Source organism: Vipera berus, assembly GCF_964194415.1.
Source record: "Vipera berus genome assembly, chromosome: 3".
Taxonomy (NCBI): domain Eukaryota; kingdom Metazoa; phylum Chordata; class Lepidosauria; order Squamata; family Viperidae; genus Vipera; species Vipera berus.
The window spans coordinates 64,244,284-64,266,532 of record NC_138204.1 but is presented as its reverse complement, the minus strand read 5'-3'; the positions used below and the strand labels follow the sequence as shown (position 1 = coordinate 64,266,532).

The following is a 22,249-nucleotide window of genomic DNA, read 5'->3' as shown; positions in this document are numbered from 1 at the left end:
GTCATCAGTTGGGTCATCCATGTGACGACCTGATTTTACAGACTTTTTTATGGTGTCTACTAAGCAAATGCAGTGGCTGTTTAGTAAAGCTGGTTTTCAGCAAAACTACAGAATAAGAAAATTGGAAGGGACCTTGGAGGTCTTCGAGTCCAACCCACTGCTCAGGCAGGAAATCCTATACCATTTCAGACAAATGGTTGTCCAATCTCTTAAAAACATCCAGTGTTGGAGCATTCACAACCTCTGGAGGCAGGTTGTTCCACTGATTAATTGTTCTCACTGTCTGGAAACTTCTTAGTTTCTCAGTTGCTTCTCTCCTTGATTAGTTTCCATCCATTGCTTTTTGTACTGCCTTCCAGGTGCTTGGAGGATAGCTTGACTTCCTCTTCTTTTTCACAGCCCCTGAGATATTGGAACACTGCTATTAGGTCACCCCATGTCCTTCTTTTCATTAAGTATGTGGTCACATAACTGTGAGGCACTGCAAATAGAGCCTTGGTGGAGCAGTGGGCTAATGCCTCCTTAAGTAATACCAGCTGCCTGCAATTAGTGCAGGTTCGCATCCCACCAGGCTCAAGGTTGACTCAGCCTTCCATCCTTCCGAGGTAGGTAAAATGAGGACCCAGATTGTAGGGGGCAATTAAGCTGACTTTGTAATAATGCCGCTTAGGGTGTGTGTGAAAGCCCTAATAAGCAGGCATATACATAGAATGAAGGCTACTGCTAAGCTTGTAAGCCACCCTGAGTCTTCGGAGAAGGGCGGGATATAAATGGAATTAAAAAAAAAAAGATTGTAAATGCTTGTAGTTGCTGACTGCATTGAAATATGGTCATTTGACCCCCATGAACTTTGAATCTGGATCATAGGTATCCCCCAGGGAAGTCTATCATAACTTTGACTGGTTGTTAAGTGACCGGTCATAAGTTGAAGACTATGTTGAAACACCACCATTAGCCATTTTAATTTGAAGACAGACCCAGGAATAGAAAGAACTGTTTCTACAAATAAGGAATCAGAAGGTAAATGGCTTCACTTCATCACAGCAGAGAGAGTAATAATTATAAGTGGAAGAATACCAGTCAGAGGGCAGAGCTGATGACAGTAATCTGCACTGCAGCACTGAGAACATATTTTAGGAATCTGAAAGTCCCCTGCATTTAACCTGTTGTGAGGTGATTGGATTTATTTATCCAGACTCAGTTTTTTTGCATGAGAGATTGTTAGTACCTTTCCTTTAAATGTGAAAGCTGGCTAGTTGTAACTATTTATTCAATAACTTTGTTATATTCTTAGTTGCCAGTATTGCCAACAGTGTTTTACTTTCTTGAATTAAAACTACACGATGAAGCTAATTGGTTGCAGTCATTCTGCAGCAGTCTTGCTCATAGGAACAGGTGATATAACTTTGGTTCAAAGCTGATTTGATTTAATCAAAAATTAGACACTACATCCCTAGGAAGCTATAGTATATTAGCAGTGATAAAATCAGATTTCAAAATCAATAATGGGACTGAAAATGCAAAGCCACAGTAATCTTTCAGTAGTTTGTGAATATCTTACATTCACAGGAAGGAGATGATCTATTCACATGAAGTACCTTTATACATCTTAGCCAACATGTATATTGGAAATGTGAACAACAAGATGGAACATTATCATTCCTAATGGACAAATAGAACAGCTAAAATTTTGGATTCAAATACATATATTAACTTAGAAGATCTTAAAGATTAATACAGTATACAGTTTACACCAGAGATATTCCTTTTGCGACTGCTGGGCAAACAGTTGGAAAAAAAACTCACAAAACCTTCTTTTTGTATATAACAACAGGGCACAATGATGGAAAGATGTGACACTGTCCACAATGGAAGAATGAATATTGGGTTGAAGGAGCTGACTGAGATAGCAGTATTGACAGTTTTGATTAGAGAAAAGACATTGATTGACTTTAAGGTTCCTTGGAAACCCTTTTAGATTTTTTGCATGAAACAGAAAAAAAATAAAATTATGAAGTGAATTTGTTGATTGTAAGAAATGGTAGACAATAGAAAAATGAAAGTTATGGTAATGTCTACTGTAAAAGAAAATCAGAAGGTTGTTGAGAGCGTGGTGGCGCATCAGCTCCCTTTGTTCCTGGAGGAAGCTGATTATCTGGACCCGTACCAATCGGGCTTCAGGCCCGGGCACAGCATGGAGACGGCATTGGTCGCACTGGTGAATGATCTCTGGAGGGCTTGGGACAGGGGTTGTTCCTCTGTCCTAGTCCTATTAGACCTCTCAGCGGCTTTCGATACCATCAACCATGGTATCTTACTGCGGCGTCTCAGGGGGTTGGGAGTGGGAGGCACCGTTTTACGGTGGTTCTCCTACCTCCTGGGACGTTCGCAGTCGGTGTTGGCAGGAGAGCAGAGGTCGGCCTTGAGGCCTCTCATTTGTGGAGTTCCTCAGGGGTCGGTCCTCTCACCTCTCCTGTTCAACATCTATATGAAGCCACTGGGTGAGATCATTCGTGGTTTTGGGGTTGGGTATCATCAATATGCTGATGATACCCAGCTTTTCATCTCTACCCCAAACCACCCCAGTGATGCCCTCGATGTGATGTCCCGTTGCCTGGAGGCGGTTCGGGTCTGGATGGGGAGGAACAGGCTTCGGCTCAATCCCGACAAGACTGAGTGGTTGTGTGTGCCGGCATCTCAGGAAATTCAGATTATTCCACCTCTAATCATGGGGGGTGAGGTATTACCCCCCGTAGATAGGGCTCGCAACTTGGGTGTCCTCCTAGATTCACAGCTCTCCTTGGAAGATCATATAGGAGCTGTGACTAGTGGGGCCTTTGCCCAGGTTCGCCTGGTGCGCCAGTTGCGGCCCTATCTGGACCGGGATGCCTTGCGTACAGTCACTCATGCGCTCATGACCTCTCGTTTAGACTACTGCAATGCTCTCTACATGGGGCTGCCCTTGAGGACTACTCGGAGGCTTCAGCTGGTGCAGAATGCGGCTGCGCGAGTGGTGGTGGGCGTTTCCTGATACTCCCATGTAACACCTCTACTCCGCGAGCTGCATTGGCTTCCGGTTGCCCTCCGGGTGAGATTCAAGGTGCTGGTAATGACCTATAAAGCCCTAAATGGCATGGGTCCGGATTACTTATGGGAGCACCTGCTGCCGGCATCAACTTCCCTTCGTCCAGTGCGCTCCCACAGAGAGGGCCTCCTCAGGGTGCCGTCGGTCAAAGAGTGTCGACTGGTGACCCCCAGGGGGAGGGCGTTCTCTGTGGGCACGCCAGACCTTTGGAACCGTTTACCGGTTGAGCTCCGGATGGCTCCTGACCTTCGCTCCTTCCGCCGTGACCTAAAAACTTGTTTATTTGAACAAGCTGGCCTGGTCTGATGGGTTTGGCGTATTTTAATATTAATTTTATTAATTTTTACTGTAATTGGGCTACATTATTTAATTCTTTTTTAACTTTTGTACATTGTATTTTTATTGTACTTATTGCCCTGTACACCGCCCTGAGTCCTTCGGGAGAAGGGCAGTATAGAAATTAAATAATAATAATAATAATAATAATAATAATAATAATAATAATAATAATAATAATAATAATAATAATAATAATAATAATAATAATTATTATTATTATTATTATTATTATTATTATTATTATTATTATTATTATTATTATTATTTCCTTGTATTTCTTTTTGTTTCTGCACTTTTGGCTTTACTTTTCATTCTTTATTCTTTCTTTTATTTTAATTATTAGTTTGTGTTAGTTTTTATTTGAAGTTATTTAAGCAAAAAAAAGTAAATTACTCTGGTTACTCCAATAGAATAGAATTAGTCTACAACATACAAACATAAATTCTATATAGATGGATATTGAAAAAAACTATTTGATTTTGCTAATGTATAAAATCTAACATTAATATAAAATTGGAAATTACTATGATTTTCTTCAAACAGAATCAGATATTGAATAGAATTCCTTTCTGTCTGTTATTGTGCTAGTCTATGCCTATAATAAATATTAATTTATGTGTTAGTACGCTTTAGTTAGTATATAATTTAAAAGCTGCTCTCTTGAAACTTTAAAAAAAAAGAACTTAGCTCCAAAGCTATACAATTCGCCATGTCATTTGTAGCTGTGATTAAGAAACTTATTATTATTAACCTGGAAACAAATAAAATTCTTGTTTAAGTCAGAAAGTATTTTAAGTTGACTTTCTTTTTTTCTTAATTAGTTTTCTTCTAATTAATATTGGTATAAACTAAATATATCCGACCGATTGCAGTTAAGAACCTTTATAAGGTCTTATCTTGCGGCGATAAGGACGGCGAAGTCTAACTACTTTGCCGCCCTTGTTGCGTCCGCAGATAATCGCCCGGCCGCCCTGTTTAGGGTGACTCGCTCCCTCCTTAACCAGGAGGTGAGGGAGGATCCCTTGCAGGGACGAGCCGAGGAGTTCAGTCATCATCTGACGGACAAAATCGCTCGGATCCGGACCGGCTTGGACTCTGACTGGGCAGAGTCTGATGTGGAGGAATCAGGCGGTCTTGAGCATGTTATCTGGACTGAGTTCGACCCTGTTTCCCCTGATGATGTGGACAGGATCATGGGGAGGCTGAGCACCACCACCTGTTTGTTGGATCCGTGCCCCTCCTGGCTAGCTTATGCGGCTCGGGAGGGAACACGAGGCTGGTTCCATGCAGTAATAACTGCTTCTTTGAAGGAGGGTGTCTTCCCTGCCGCCTTGAAGGAGGCGGTGGTGAGACCCCTCCTCAAGAAGCCTGCTTTGGACCCGGCTGTTTTAAACAACTATCGTCCAGTCTCCAACCTTCGCTTTCTGGCGAAGGTTGTTGAGAGTGTGGTGGCGCATCAGCTCCCTCTGTTCCTGGAGGAAACTGATTATCTGGACCCGTACCAATCGGGCTTCAGGCCCGGACACAGCACGGAGACGGCATTGGTCGCGCTGGTGAATGATCTCTGGAGGGCTAGGGACAGGGGTTGCTCCTCTGTCCTGGTCCTATTAGATCTCTCAGCGGCTTTCGATACCATCGACCATGGTATCCTGCTGCGGCGTCTCAGGGGGTTGGGAGTGGGAGGCACCGTTCTACGGTGGTTCTCCTCCTACCTCCAGGGCCGCTCGCAGTCGGTGTTGACAGGAGGGCAGAGATCCGCCCCGAGGTCTCTCATTTGTGGAGTCCCTCAGGGGTCGGTTCTCTCGCCTCTCCTGTTCAACATCTATATGAAGCCGCTGGGCGAGATCATTCGTGGTTTTGGGGTGGGGTATCATCAGTACGCTGATGATACCCAACTTTTTCTTTCCACCCCGAACCAACCCAGTGATGCCCTCTCTGTGATGTCCCGGTGCCTGGAGGCGGTTCAGGTCTGGATGGGGAGAAACAGGCTTCGTCTCAATCCCGCCAAGACTGAGTGGCTGTGCATATCGGCGTCTCGGGTTAACCAAGTTATTCCACCTCTAACGATGGGGGGTGAGGTGTTACCCCCCGTTGATAGGGCTCGCAACTTGGGCGTCCTCCTGGATTCACGGCTCAATTTTGAAGATCACATAGGAGCCGTGACCAGGGGGGCTTTTGCACAGGTTCGCCTGGTGCGCCAGTTGCGTCCCTATCTGGACCGAGACGCCCTACGCACAGTCACTCATGCGCTTGTGACCTCCCGTTTGGACTACTGTAACTCTCTCTACATGGGGCTGCCCTTGAAGACCACTCGGAGGCTTCAACTGGTGCAGAATGCGGCCGCGCGAGTTGTAATGGGGGTTTCCCGATACTCCCATGTAACACCTCTACTCCGCGAGCTGCATTGGCTTCCGGTTGCCCTCCGGGTGAAATTCAAGGTGCTGGTTATTACCTATAAAGCCCTACATGGCCTGGGTCCGGGTTATTTGAGGGAACACCTGCTGCCGGCATCAAACGCCCTTCGCCCAGTGCGCTCCCACAGGGAGGGTCTGCTCAGGGTTCCGCCGGTGAGAGAGTGTCGACTGGTGACACCCAGGGATAGGGCCTTCTCAGTGGGAGCGCCTGCCCTCTGGAACCAGCTGCCGGTGGAGCTGAGGACTGCTCCCGACCTCCGATCATTCCGCCGGGGCCTGAAGACCTGGCTCTTTGAGCTCTCGGGCCCAGGCTGAGGAGAAAATTTTAACTGGGGTTTTTAGTGTACAGGGTGAATTTAATGCTTTTTAACTGGTTTTAACTTTTGTATGTTTTGATTTTTAATTCCCTGTAAACCGCCCTGAGTCCTCAGGGAAAGGGCGGTATACAAATGCAACTAAATAAATAAATATTGAAATACTTTTTAAAAATATGATTTGTCTTCTTGGTCAGTTTTTTCATTATTAGAGTCTAATAAACTAACGTGTAGGTGAGAAGACAATATTTTATTTTTATTTTCTATTATTTTACTTCTGTTGACATTGATTTCATTTTTCTTCCTTTTTATTATGGAAAGCCGCCTAGAGTAGTAAGATTGGCGGGAAGTAAATTAACAACAACAAAAAAACCCCAAATAAATATTAGCTACTAATAAAGAGAGATAGTTGTCAGATTCTAAAATTATCGTCATCTTTAAATCTTGTGCAGAGTACATCGGGCAGCAAGTGAAATTTATTTATTTATTTATTTATTAATTTAATTTCTATACCACCCTTCTCCCGAGGGACTCAGGGCGGTGTACAGGGGAATAAAATGCAATAAAAGTACAATATACAAAAGTTAAAAATGAGATTAAATAGACTAGCCCATTACAATAAATAATTAATTAAAAATTACAAATTAAAATACCCCAAACCCATTAGACCAGGCCAGCTTGTTCAAATAGGTGAGTTTTCAGGTCACAGTGGAAAGAGCGAAGGTCAGGAGCCATCCGGAGCTCAACCGGTAATTGATTCCAAAGGTCTGGCGCGCCCACAGAGAACGCCCTCCCCCTGGGGGCCGCCAGCCGACACTCTCTGACCGACGGCACCCTGAGGAGGCCCTCTCTGTGGGAGCGCACTGGACAAAGGGAAGTTGATGCCGGCAGCAGGTGCTCCCGTAAGTAATCCGGACCCATGCCATTTAGGGCTTTATAGGTCATCACCAGCACCTTGAATCTCATCCAGAGGGCAACCGGAAGCCAATGCAGCTCGCGGAGTAGAGGTGTTACATGGGAGTATCGGGAGACCCCCAACACAACTCGCACGGCCACATTCTGCACCAGCTGGAACCTCCGAGTGGTCCTCAAGGGCAGCCCCATGTACAGAGCATTGCAGTAGTCTATACGAGAAGTCACGAGCGCATGAAATACTTTATTTAAAATACTTTCCTGGATTTGAGCTTTCGATCTTCTGCAAGAACCATAGAGATAGTGAAGATGCTTTCACTTTCTGAGGTTGGTTTGTTGGGCCCAAAGGACAGAGAGTTTTAGACATAGGGAATTTCTTTCAATCTTTCTTCTTACTAATTTAGGAAAGGAATCAAGATTTTCTATTTCAGTAGGCCTTTTTATTTTGCATTAATTGATACTTGATTTGGATTGTTTTCACGAGATGTCTCTGGTTTTATTTTTTACTGTTAGTTGTCTGGGGGAAAAAAGCAGGGTTCAAAATAAAAAAAACAAACAGAAAACATTGGTGCTCATTCCTTTCGGAAAGAATCCTGCTAAAACTGTAATACTATCTGGGAAAATCAATAATAATCAATCAGGGTAGATCGTTCTTTTGGAACTGAATCATGATTAATCTGGATCTTTTGTTTTTTCTCCTGATTTCATGAAACCGGTTGTCAAAAGCAGGTGGAAAATGGTGGAGAGGAAGAATGAGAGATACTTCAGCTCTTTTAGTGAAGAGTTCATACTTATTTTTCTCTTTCACTTCTCCTTCTTTTAACAGTGAATGGTGGTTACAGCCATTATAATTTGATCTCTGAGAATAACGTGGTGGACATGGAGATGACAAATAGTTTGGGGCCTGTGTGTAGACAGAACCTGCTTTCCCACTCAGGAAACTCACTTGCCCGAGAACACCTGTTGCCGTGTGAAAGACTCCTCCAAGTTAGTCAGCTGAACATGTCTTGCGCAGATACCAGGTATTGTTTTCAGCTTTGTTTATCCTACACACACAAGCATTTTTCATGTTGTATCCGTCCCCCACTGAATATGGTTCCATATTTGCATATCGTCCCTTCACCAGCTTTTCAGTTTGTTCCAGTGACACTTTATACTCAAGTGCACCTCCTGTGTCATAATTTAACAGAAGAACATTGATGATTTAGCTACAGTCCGAAAAGAAAATACCTAAAGAGAACTGTTTAGTCCTCTAGCTATAGTCCAAAAGGAAAGCAGTCCTTGCTTGACTGTGGGACCTGCAACTCTGTTGTTCAACAATGTGATTGTAAAGCAGAACTTCATGTGATTGTGCCAACATGATGGCAGCTGTGGCAATCTCACTTGTGGTGGTTATGTGAATTCCACGCAGTTGCAATATCCTATGGTCACACGAGCACCGTTTGCAACCTCCTGCTAGCTTCTCCATTGACATTGTCTGTTGGAAGCCAACAGTGAAGGTTGCAAATGATGACTGCGGGATGGTGCAGCTGTCATAATTATGAGCCAGTTGTTGAGCACCCAAATTGCAATCATATGGTAGTCATAGGTTCCCCTCGTTCAGCACCCTTGTAACTTTGAACAGTCACTGAATGAGTAGTTATTCAAGAACAATCTCATGCACTTTGAAGAGAACACATTTAGTCCTTTGTCAAATAAAAATTCCTGATGGAGCATCCCTTCTCATGGCACTTCTAATTCAAAATTCCTAATTAATGTAGTAACCCACCTACTTTAATTAGGAATTTTGAACTAGAGGTGCCATGATAAGGGATGCTCCATCAGGAAATTTTATTTGGCAAAGGACTATATCTGTTCTCTTAGGACAATCTTCTCTATTATCATAGAATTATAGAATCATACTAAACCATATTTGGTTTTGGCTTATTGTGTTTTGTGAAGGCAGTCATTTTGACATATTCCGTGAACCATGGTTAAATAAATTGTGGTACATTGCCATTTCTTTTGATTTATATAAACAAATTTAGGGCTTTAATTCTGGAAAACAGTTCTGCTGTGGTTTAGCAATGGTCCTTCCTGTATCTGAACAATGCCATGGTATCTCAAGTTAATTAATTTCCAGCATTGGTGTGGTTTCCTAAAGCCAAATTAATATTGGCTAATCACTGTCTAAGATAGTAATTTAATCAGACATAAAAATCTCTCTCTTTCAACATTGCCAACTTTATGTAGTATAATATATGTTGGGTCTCTTGAACTTTATGAGGGGAGTTAGAATATCTGTCGCATTTTTCTCCAGAGTTGAGTACTGCTTTAACAGACCACAATTTCTGTGTATTCAAATTGGTCTCCAAACTTTTCCATGCACTCTGGTGGATAAGGAGAAAGAAATTACATTTGTAATCCAGGTTAAAATAAATCATCTACTTGAGTTTAAAATGGATCAGAGGCTTCGTTTCAAATACCAGAAAGTAGATATTTCCAAGCTAAAAAAATATCTTTCCTTGGGAGATAATGGCAGATGTACTTTTGGAAATCAGAATTGGCAAGGTTTGTTTACGTTGTTTGAGTATAACTATCTCTTTATAATTACTCAGCAGAATAAGTGCACTTCAAATTACTGTACCATAAAATCCTATTTTTGTATAGAGAACCCCAATTATTTTGCCTATTACTCGATTCTGTATTTTGTTGTTAGCTGCGAAGTCGTGTCCGACCCATCGCGACCCTATGGACAACATTCCTCCAGGCCTTCCTGTCCTCTACCATCTTCTGGAGTCCATTTAAGCTCACGCCTACTGCTTCAGTGACTCCATCCAGCCACCTCATTCTCTGTCGTCCCCTTCTTCTATTGCCCTCGATCTTTCCCAGCATTAGGCTCTTCTCCAGTGAGTCCTTCCTTCTCATTAGGTGGCCAAAGTACTTGAGTTTTAGCTTCAGGATCTGGCCTTCTAAAGAGCAGTCAGGATTGATCTCCTCTAGGACTGACCGGTTTGATCGCCTTGCAGTCCAAGGGACTCGCAGGAGTCTTCTCCAGCACCACAGTTCAAAGGCCTCAATTCTTTGGCGCTCAGCCTTTCTTATGGTCCAACTTTCACTGCCATACATTGCAACTGGGAAGACCATAGCCTTGACTATACGCACTTTTGTTGACAGGGTGATGTCTCTGCTTTTTAGAATGCTGTCTAGATTTGCCATGGCTTTCCTCCCCAGGAGCAAGCGTCTTTTAATTTCTTGGCTACAGTCCCCATCTGCAGTGATCTTGGAGCCCAGGAAAATAAAATCTGTCACTACCTCCATTTCTTCCCCATCTATTTGCCAGGAATTGAGAGGGCCAGATGCCATGATCTTGGTTTTCTTAATGTTAAGTTTCAACCCAAGTTTTGCACTCTCCTTCTTCACCTGCAACAAGAGGCTCTTTAGTTCTTCTTCACTTTCTGCCATTAGAGTGGTATCATCTGCGTATCTTAGGTTGTTGATATTTCTTCCGGCAATCTTAATTCCAACTTTTGATTCATCTAGCCCTGCCTTTCTCATGATGTGCTCTGCATATAAGTTAAATAGGCAGGGCGACAGTATACAGCCTTGCCGGACTCCTTTCCCAATTTTGAACCAATCAGTGGTTCCGTGTCCAGTTCTCACTGTTGCTTCTTGGTCCGCGTATAGGTTTCTCAAGAGACAAATAAGATGGTCTGGTACACCCATCTCTTTAAGGACTTGCCACAGTTTGTTATGATCCACACAATCAAAGGCTTTAGCATAGTCAATGAAGCAGAAGTAGATGTTTTTCTGGAACTCCCTAGCTTTCTCCATGATCCAGCGTATGTTGGCAATTTGATCTCTAGTTCCTCTGCCTCTTCGAAATCCTGCCTGTACTTCTGGTAGTTCTCGATCCACATACTGCTGAAGTCTAGCTTGTAGGATTTTAAGCATGACTTTACTAGCATGAGAAATGAGTGCAATGGTGCGATAGTTTGAACATTCTTTGGCACTGCCTTTCTTTGGAATTGGAATGTAAACTGATATTTTCCAATCCTGTGGCCACTGTTGAGTTTTCCAAATTTGCTGGCAAATTGAGTGTAGCACTTTTACTGCATCATCTTTTAAGATTTTGAATAGCTCAGCTGGAATACTGTCACCTCCACTAGCTTTGTTGTTGCTCAACCTTTCTAAGGGCCACTTCACTTCACATTCTAGGATGTCTGGCCAGTGACCACCTCATTGTGATTATCAGGGACGTTAAGCTCATTCTTGTATAGTTCTTCTGTGTAATTTTGCCACCTCTTCTTAATCTCTTCTGCCTCTGTTAGGTCCCTGCCATTTTGGTCCTTTATCATGCCCATTTTTGCATTAAACGTTACCTTCATTTCTCCAATTTTCTTGAAAAGATCTCTGGTCCTCCCTATTCTATTGTTTTCTTCTATTTCTTTGCACTGTTCATTTAAGAAGGCATTCTTATCTCTTCTAGCTATTCTCTGGAATTCTGCATTCAATTTCTTTTTCTCCCTTGCCTTTCGCTTCCCTCCTTTCCTCAGCTATTTGCAAAGCTTCCTCAGACAGCCATTTTGCTTTCTTGCATTTCCTTTTCTTTGGGATGGTTTTGGTTGCTACCTGTTGTACAATGTCGCGAACCTCTGTCCATAGTTCTTCAGGCACTCTGTCTATCAGATCTAATTCCTTAAATCTATTTGTCACCTCTACTGTATATTCAACAGGGATATGATTTAATTCATACCTGAGTGGCCTAGTGCTTTTCCCTACTTTCTTCAGTTTAAGCCTAAACTTTGCAAGGAGAAGCTCATGGTCTGAGCCACAGTCAGCTCCTGGTCTCGTTTTTACTGACTGTATAGAGCTTCTCCATCTTTGGCTGCAGAGCATATAGTCAATCTGATTTCTGTGTTGACCATCTGGTGATGTCCATGTGTAGAGCCGTCTCTTGGGTTGTTGGAAAAGAGTGTTTGCTATGACCATCGTATTCTCTTGACAAAATTCTATCAGCCTGTGCCCTGCTTCATTTTGTACTCCAAGGCCAAACTTGCCTGTTATTCCAGTTATCTTTTGGCTTCCTACTTTAGCATTCCAATCCCCCATGATGATAAGAACATCATTTTTGGTGTTAGTTCTATAAGGTGCTGTAGGGCTTCATAGAACTGGTCAATTTCATCCTCTTCAGCACTGGTGGTTGGGGCATAGACTTGGACTACTGTGATATTGAATGGTTTGCCTTGGATTCGAAATGAGATCATTCTGTCATTTTGAGGGTTGTATCCCAGTATTGCTTTTCCTACTCTTTTATTGACTATGAAGGCTACTCCATTTCTTCTGAGGGATTCTTGCCCGCAGTAGTATACCTGATGGTCATCTGAATTAAATTCACCCATTCCTGTCCATTTTAGTTCGCTGATACCTAAGATGTCAATGTTCAGTCTTGTCATCTCTTGTTTGACCACGTCCAGCTTTCCTTGATTCATAGATCTTACATTCCAGGTTCCTATGGAGAAAAAATCTTTACAGCATCGGACTTTCCTTTCACCACCAGACACATCCACAGCTGAGCGTCCTTTCGGCTTTGGCCCAGTCGCTTCATTCTTTCTGGCGCTACTAGTACTAGCCCTCTGCTCTTCCCCAGTAGCATATTGGACACCTTCCGACCTGAGGGGCTCATCTTCCAGCATCATATCGTTTTGCCTTTTGGTACTGTCCATAGGGTTTTCATGGCAAAGATACTGGAGTGGGTTGCCATTTCCTTCTCCAGTGGATCATGTTTTGTCAGAACTCTCTGCTATGACCTGTCCGTCTTGGGTGGCCCTGCACGGCATAGCTCATAGCTTCATTGAATTACGCAAGCCCCTTCGCCACGACAAGGCAGTAATCCATGAAGGGGTCGATTCTATATATAAAGTAGTAATTGTGGAGCAGGGGGTCAAAATCTGCAAGGTGGTCACACACATCTACAGAAGGAGCATTTTATTGATAAAAAACAAAGAACTATAAACCAACATTTTTGTGAATATTGACTAACTAATTTGATCATTTTAATCTGATTATATCAGTGGCAGATTTATTTCCAAGTCTATTTTGTTTAAGAAATTGAAACATCCCTTTTAAATCTAGTGTTGTAAAATAACATTTTATCAAGTTTTCAGTTAAGTTGCTTCCTCAGTAGATAGTTAATTTCTACTGAAGAAGAAATTTGCTACAAATAAAAAAAATATACTTCCAGTATTTATCATGTTTGAGGAAACACTTATAAATAAGATATGGCCTTCATATTCTATAGCTCGTGGCCTCCAAATCTAATTTGGAGGATTCCCTCCTCTCTTTAGATCAGTTTTTGTGGCCATGCTGAAGACTGTGAGGTAAATGGCCTCCTGTCTGTCCACTGACAGATAACCTTCTTTTGCTGAGAGTGATTGATAAACACCAACCCTTTTTTTTAACCAAACCTTGAAATATTTTGCTTCTTTGAAAATTTGAACAGTAGCGGACAAAAGCCCTTCAAAATTTCAGCTTTTATTTGGAATGCTGTCTAATCCCAGTTTTTACAGTCCCAGCATGAGACAGCAATGATTTCAATTCAGTCATGGAAGCTTTGCTGTTTTTAATTTTATTATGTATGTTAACCATCTTGACCTTGTTAGGAATCCACATGGTGCTTACTATTAACAAGCTGGTTTTATTCTGTCATTGACGACAATTATGATGCAAAGATAATTGGGGTTGGAGCAAACAAAAGGAGGAAGAGAAGACACGGCTTAGATCTTTTCAGGAGCTTTTTCAAAAATCCATAATGAGGAAATGACAGATGTCTGTATTCAGGAGATCATAGTATTCCCTTATGAAACATGAACTCCTTACAACTCTGTTTCAGAGAAGATTCCCAGAACAACACAGGATTATATGCCACAGAACATGAAAGAGATGCTATTGTGATATAAAGCAGCAGGTGACTGAAATAATTCCTTTTATTCCTGAAACCTGCCCTAGGTTCTGTAGTTTTGCCATTTTCTCAGTAATTGAATGGTGAATATATATCAGTTTGCTGATCTCATCATTAGTTTGCCTGCTTTTGGCATCACAGGTTCCATATAAATTTATATCCCTCTCCCTCTTCCTCTCTCTTTCTCTCTCTCTTGCGCGCGCGCGCGCTTGCTTTAGCAGTCGAAGTGGTTATGCCTTGTCTTTCATAGTGCAAACAAGTTGTACACTTAATAATAGTTTCCTTACTTATCACAGTATTCAAATCCTTCAAAGCAAGTGACTGTTGGATAAGGAAGCCCAGGTTGTTATGGTAGGTTTCTCAAGAATGCCCCCATTGCAAGCTGAAAGAGACTGCTTTGGTTTCTGCAAATTAATTGGGCTTCTGGTCAACAGAAATTTGTCATTATAGACCATAGTTATATTAAAAGAAGAGCATGTCACCATTTCTTCAAGTTTAATTCAGACTACAGGTTTACAGTAGTTACGACCACAGTTGAGCCCAAAATTTATGTTGCTAAGTGAAACATTTGTTAAGTTAGTTTTGCCTCATTTTACCACCTTTCTTGCCACAGTTGTTAAGTGAATCATTGCAGTTGTTAAGTTGATAACATAGCTTTTAAGTGAATCTGACTTCCCCGTTGACTTTGCTTGTCAGAAGATCGTAAAAGGTGATCATATGACCATGGGACACTGCGACTGTCACAAATATGAATCAGTTACCAAGCTTCTGAATTTTGATCATGTGACCAAGGGGATCCTGCAACCGTCGTAAGTGTGAAAAACGGTCATAAGTCACTTTGTTCAGTGCTGTTGTAACTTGGAACAGTCACTAAATGAACTGTTGTAAGTTGAGGACTAGCTGTATAATGTTTGCAGTGTGATTAGTTGACAAACCAGACTTTAAAAAGTGAAATTCAAGAAGTAACTGATGGCTGGATGTGACTTGTGATCTATGCTTGTAATTGATAGTATCAGCCTAATTTCATCCATTGTGTTTAGAATTTTAGAATGCTACCGGAAACATGACTGAACCCAGCATTGCTAGATAATGCTGGTAATATGGTTGTGGCTTGGCAAAACATCTAATAAACACTGTCTAGTGCTGAAACTACTACCTTTTTTTCTAATATCGATCCATGGAACACGCTAATATCCTTGTGTTTAATGCCTGTTTAATATAATTTGTTCTGTTTAGACTTTCCATTGATGATTGTTTAATCAAAATCTTAAGCATATAAAAATACTAGTCTAGGTTATCTCCCTGCAGCAATATATTACTAGGATTATATAACACTGTCAATGCTTTTCAGTAATATTGTAAGCACAGTTTTTGTGTCCTATCTCCCTACAATTCCTAGCAAATGGAGCATTTTCCCAATTATAAGGAATAAGACAAATGCATTCATCATTTTTACATTGTACTTGTTGCTTCCATCTGTCAGTTTGTCCCATTATTTCTGTCAGCCTGCCTGACACTTCCTACCCTATGAAATTCAACACTGCATATGTGTTTGAAAATATTCTTACGCTGCATGCTAAGATGAAACCAAATCTGCAACAAATTTAAGTCAGTTGAAGAAAAATGTTAAGTGGACTTCAATTGTGTAAAATACCTTGAAACCTCATCTGATAGTAGCTGATCCAGGGCTTTCAATTTGTTTTTGCCAAATGACTCTTAAATAGTAAACTTTAGGGCTGCACAGTGCTTTGGATTCAAAGGCAAAAATAGACTCAGAGGGCAACTGCATGATCCTGGCTGCTTTAAGGAGGTGCAGACTGATGCCTCTGGGAGACTTCAAATCATCTTTTTGCCTTGGAATCATAAGCACTGCACAACCATAGTAAATTTCATCTAGAATAGATGAAGGAGAGGAAGATATGTTGACATTTTCCATCATCTTCCACATTGCCTTATGTTAAAAACAACCTTTAAGCTGTTTTCCTTAGCCTATATCTATCTAAAACTGAGTGAGCTACAGCAGGGGTCCCCAACCCCTGGTCCGTGGACCGGCATTGGTCCACAGCATCCCACCAAGCGGGCCGCATAAACAAACAAAGCTCCATCCTCAGGATGCATGCAGTATTCAAAACCACACCCCTTTTGGTCCATGGAAAACCTTTCTCTATGGCATCAGTCCCTGGTGCACAAAAGGTTGAGGACCTCTGAGCTACAGGGACCAGGGGTAGGGCCTTCTCAGTGGGTGCGCCTGCCCTGTGGAACCAGCTGCCTGCAGAGCTTAGTATTGCCCCCAACCTCCGTTCATTCCGCCGGGACCTGAAGACCTGGCTCTTCGAGCTCTCTGGCCCAGGCTGAGAATTTTTTAATTTTAATTTTAACTGGGTTTTTTATTTTTCTCAGGGTTTTATTTAATCTTTTTAAATTTGTTTTAACGTTTGTATTGACTTTCTTTTAAATGCCCTGTATACTGCCCTGAGTCCTTCGGGAAAGGGCGGTATATAAATCTAAATAAATAAATAAATGTGATCACTGTTTGCAACTTTCTGAGAAGCAAAGTCAATGTGGAAGTCAGGTACAATTAAAAACAGCTACTAAGTTAACAACTGCAACTTAACAGGTGGCAAGAAAGGTTGTAAAATGGGGCAAAATTCATTTAACGTAGCAATGGACATTTTGGGCTCAATTGTGGTTGTAAATCAAGGATTATCAGCATGTTGCCAAATATGTTCAGAAGTTTTGATTGATCTAGGAAATTTATCTTCTCAAGTCAAACAGTTTGAAGATCTTTATTGTTGCTCTAGCTGAAATTATAAGACTTCTAGGTAAGGTTCACTAGTACTAAAGCTGGGCAAGATCAAGGAAGCAAGAATTATACACATTTCAGTAAGATATCTTTGATACTAGTCTGGAGAGGTGGGGATCATACAGAATCTTGGAAACTTGGAATCTTGGAATTTTCCATCCTCATGCAATCATTCAGGTAGAGTCTCTTTGAATGACTTGAAAGTCTTCTTTCTGAGGTTTTTGCCACCCTGACTGAGTTGCTGTTTATGAGATAAATCATCAGTAGGCTCACCTTTAACACTTATTTGTTTATTTCTTTTCCCTGCCTCCCCATAATCTCTCACAAAAGGTCTCTGGGTTTGTATCATATAATCATAGGGTTAGAAGGGGTCTTTAGGAATTATCCAAACCAATGTTTTTCAAAATTGGCAAGTTAAAATGTGTGGACCTCAACTCCCATAATTCTCCAACCAGTGGGAGTTGAAGTCTACACATCTTAATGTCATGGAGTTTGAAAAACACTGATCTAAATCTATCTACATTTTACTTAATGTAGGAGCCACTAGAGCAGAGGTGGGGAACCATGGCCCCATTATGACTTGCGTGCTTCAATTCTGAGAATTCCTGAGACAGCATGGCTGGCTCAGGAATTCTGGGAGTTTAAGTCCACAAGTCATAAAAGGGCCATTGTTTGCCTCCTCTGCACTAGAGCATCTATAAGAGATGACTATGTAGGTACCATTTGAGGACCTCGAACAAAAGAAAACGCACCACTTTATTTAATAGCCTGTTCCACCAAATGACATTTCCTCATAAGACATCTTTCTTGATGTCTAGCATGAACCTGTTCTTTGCAGTTTTGACATTGGCTCTGAATTTGATATCAGGGCGATAGAAATCCACTTCTTCTTCTGTTGTGACAGCTCTTAAGATGTTTGAAGGCCACTATCATATCTTCACTCTTGTCTTCTCTTTCATAGACTAAAGATATCCAGATTTATCATGGGACTAGATTTCTAGATAGTTGACTATCTGGATTTGTTCCAATTTGTCTCTTGTTTTTCAGCTGTGATACCTAGGACTGGATACAGCATTCCAGATGGGATCTGACTATGGCAGAATAGATTCACAATGACATCTCATAACCTGAACTGTGTGCTTCTGCAGTAGCATTTGCTTTTCTAGCAGCTGCATCATACTGCTGGTTCATATTTAACTTGTGGTTGAAAAGGACACCCAGATCCTTTTCACATGTAATGTTGCTATGCCAGGGCCTATGATTATTCTGTACATATGCCTTTCATTTTTATTACCCAGATGTAACGTTGCACAACTTGATGTTATTACAATTTTTTTCAAAGGCACCATGCTTTTTATACTATGATGTGGTAGCAAATCCCATGCCCCAAACAGTTGAAACCATTAATCTGTAAGAATGGAGGATTCATCTTCTTTCTGCTGTTAGAACCATGTCCTTTTGCAGAGGCTACCTCACAGTAGTAAATTAACAACTTTAGCCAGTTGCCTGTCAGTTAAAATTTAGGGCTGTCTGATGTGTTTTCATCTAAGACTTTGGCAGTTTCTTACTTATTTGAGCAATGTCTAGGACCAGAATGGGTAGATTTGTGAGTGAGTCTACCCAGTTTTGGCTGCATTGAACTCATATCTGAAGAGTTATTATGAAACTAGTAGCTTATCCTAATATTCTCCTGGAAAAAGTACTTTTATGGATGCTTTTTATTGGCTGGAAAAAAGAGGTTAGAAGGACCTATTGCCGTATCGTTTATTATGGCTATGTAAATCCTTTGAATGAGGTTTTCAGAACATTTTTTAAAATTTTTATTATTAATGCAGTATATCTTTTTTCCTTTTAAAAATGCTCCTAGCTATCTCCTGAAACATATGCCATTTGCTCTGCTGTAGAAAATATATGCAAAATACAGTAGATGTTTATCCACACCCCAGGAGCAGCAGTCAAGCCTCAGAAAAGATGTAGATGTTTTAGCCATTTAAGAAGAGGTGGCGTATCCACACTCCTGTGGATTCTAAAAATTTTCTTGAAGGGTTTGCATAGCACTATTATTTGCGGGATGAGTTTCACTGAGTGAAACTGAGTATGGAATTACACTAACCGGAAGTATGAAAAGGAGGCTTGGTAGAATAATGAAGTGAAAGAGACTGTGGATGAGATAAAAAATGCATATAAGAGAATAATTGCTGCATATTATTGTGTAAAAATAGCATAGAGAAAAAGAGATGCAGAGAATGTAATCATGGAGATCAAGGGATGACTAAACTTTATTTAAAAATAGTTCAAATGCAGAACAATATCAATATATATATAAATTGTTTTGGAAGTTGGTAAATAAATTTAAGAAAGAAATTCCACAGGATGTGGAATTAAAAGTAAAAGCAGTGACATGATTTGAGATAAATTTGAACCAAGGAATCCTGAAATTAATATTTTAGAGCTCTATATAAAGAATACATGGAACATCTATTCAGAGATTAGAGTGTTAAATTAAAAGGAGATGTTCATGTAAGTTATGTAATAATAAAATATTAAGATATTTTCAAAAGAAACTAGTGAATTATAAATATTCTAAATATTTTTAAGAGGATATTTTGAATTTGTGGGATTTATTAGAGTGGTCACGTTGGAAACTGTCTCAAACTTCTTTATATCTATTATATAACTTTACATATGAAATTATATGGTGTATGTTTGTGTGTGTGTGTGTGTGTGTGTGTGTGTGTGTGTGAGAGAGAGAGAGAGAGAGAGAGAGAGAGAATGACAATGAATTTAGTCATGGATATATCTTCAAAGTAGGGACGCGGTGGCTCAGTGGGTTAGGACGCTGAGGTCGATCAGATGGTCGGCAGTTTGGCGGGTCGAATCCCAAGTGCCGCGTAACAGAGTGAGCGCCTGTTACTCGTCCCAGCTTCTGCCAACCTAGCAGTTCGAAAGCACATAAAAATGCAAGTAGAAAAATAGGGACCACTATGGTGGGAAGGTAACAGCATTCCGTGCGCCTTTGGCGTCTAGTCATGCTGGCCACATGACCACGGAGACGTCCTCGGACAAGCGCTGGCTCTTCAGCTTTGAAACAGAGATGAGCACCGGCCCCTAGAGTTGGAAACAACTAGCATGCATGTGCAGGGGAACCTTTAACTTTACCTTTATATATCTTCAAATCAAAACACGTAGTTAAGAATTCTGCCATCTACTTTAAAATGGTATTTTAAAGCTTATTAAATAAATTATCTTAATGCTAGTATTCCATGAAATTGGCTATAAGTCACTGAGTAGAGAAAATAAATAAATGCTCTTTTATAATAGTAAATAGAGACAATTTCAGAAGGTCTCAATAAGCACAATGGTTTTTAATATATTACAATTATTGATAAGATTCTTTTAATTTGCTCCATATGCAACCTGCATCTGCATAACCTGTTTTGTCTTCTTTCCCCCATTTCACTTTGAATCTTATACCAGTTTAGCCACTGTATAATCTGATGATGTGAGCAGCAATAATTTTACAGCTTTATTAAATGGCTAATAAAATTGGTTAATCATATAAGGTGATACCAGACTCCCAAAATAAATGTCACATTATTGATATTTCTGCTTGAACTGAAATAAATTGTCCTATTGGAGAGATCTGGAAATAATTTGTGTTTTGCCTAAATTATCCGTTGAATCCATAGCTTGTGTTAAATATATGCATTTTGCAAACTGTTGTAGTTGTACTTTAATTAGTGTGAGTGCAGTTTGCTCATACCTTCCAAGAGCTAGCACTCTTTTTTATTGCCAATGAGGAAGCATTGAAAAATGTTCAAATGCAGATATTGCAATACACAAGAATTTAGACCAGCCCTTTCTTAGAAGCTTAATTGATGTTGCACCTTGCATGAAAATGCTAAATTCTCAGCATCCTAGTGACGATCCATGAAACTGTGTTGCAGGCCTCTCCCGTTTCAAGACTCGGCAGATGCTACCCCTCCGTGCATGAATAGAAGTCACACTACTCAGCATATAAAACAGGAGTGCTTGGGTGATTATAAGGGCCTATCTGAGGTTTCTGCACACAGAGGAATTACTGACGGAATGGAACTGAAAGGCTCAGGCGGCCTTCATCTTGACCACAATAGCCTTACCAATTCACTTTCATCGCAATTGTTTAATAATGAACATAGCCCCTCCCTAGGCTCCTTGTCACTCAACAGCCCTCACCATTCAAGTCGACCACAGGCAAGCAACGTGAAGAAGAGGTGCATCTCTGTGCTGCCATCTTCTGCCGATGGGATTGATATTACAACTATCATCCGCACCTCACAGACCTCGCTGGTTACCTGTGTGAATGGAGTGTGGACTAATTCAGCTGGTGTTTCCTCTTCCCCTAGAGAGATCACTCTCCACAGTGCTCAGAAACCCTCTCGCCCCCAGTCCTGCTCGCAGTCTGGGAACCACTGCCATATTCCTTCCCCTTCGGTATGCCTCGTCCCTGTTTCCGCTGAATCTATCCGGGGGGACTGTGACTATTCCCCAATGCAGCATACAGGAGAGAATGCAAGCTTCTGCCTTATAATGAATACGGCTTCCGCTCCTCAGCCAGATATTTTACACAGCAAACAGAAGTTGAATTTCTTAAAGCAGGAACCACTTGATGAATATACTTCTGCCTCCAGTCTTTTTCAGCATCACCAAGAGCTGCCACCACCTTATCATTTACACGAGCAGCCAAGCCACGTTCAAGGGGCACTAACACATTTACAGGCCTCTATGTCTCCAAAGTCTCTTCAGATGAGCGAAGGTGATGAGCAGGAGGCCAGCGGCGGCAAGCAGATCTGTCGATGGATTGATTGTAGTGCTGCCTATGATCAGCAAGATGAATTGGTTCGGCACATAGAAAAGACTCATATTGATCAAAGGAAAGGAGAGGACTTCACTTGCTTCTGGGCAGGCTGTGTTCGCCGGTATAAACCTTTCAATGCTCGTTACAAGTTGCTAATCCATATGAGAGTTCATTCGGGAGAAAAACCAAACAAGTGTATGGTAAGTCTAGAATGTATTTATTTGACTGGAAATGCTCTGGGATGCCCCCTCCCACCCTTTTCTGTCTTCTAAAATATTCTTCCAATAGAATTACAGGGTTTTTCATGTAACTTTGTATAGTGATATTATGAAGCAGTACCTTACCTGTTAAAAACAGCTGCTCTTTTATTACCCAATATTCTTTTCTCAGAATTATGCTATTACTCTATAGTTGAGTTGTTAATGCTTCGTTTTGTTTTTGTTTTGTTTTTTTGAGAGGAAATAATATAAATATTGTTTATAAATATTGGCATGTTGTATTTTTTTTTTTTGCCCACTGCAACGAGGTTAGCTTTTAAATACAAATGTTTTATATTTGAAAAGGCCACTGAAAAATTAACAGAATGTTCAAAGCAGTTTGGAACA

The 22,249-nt window shown here is 41.0% G+C and overlaps 1 protein-coding gene across 1 annotated transcript in view; it reads left to right on the top strand.

Annotated features, from left to right (window-relative positions):
* GLIS1 (GLIS family zinc finger 1) overlaps window positions 1–22,249 on the top strand; it is a gene marked incomplete at its 5' end in the record, with an annotated part of 251,501 nt that overhangs the window by 95,939 nt on the left and 133,313 nt on the right. The window contains 2 exons of the mRNA XM_081323197.1: window positions 7,891–8,086; window positions 20,755–21,844. Of these exons, the coding sequence (XP_081179323.1) occupies window positions 7,891–8,086; window positions 20,755–21,844 (1,286 nt within the window). The remainder of the gene's footprint in view (window positions 1–7,890; window positions 8,087–20,754; window positions 21,845–22,249) is intronic.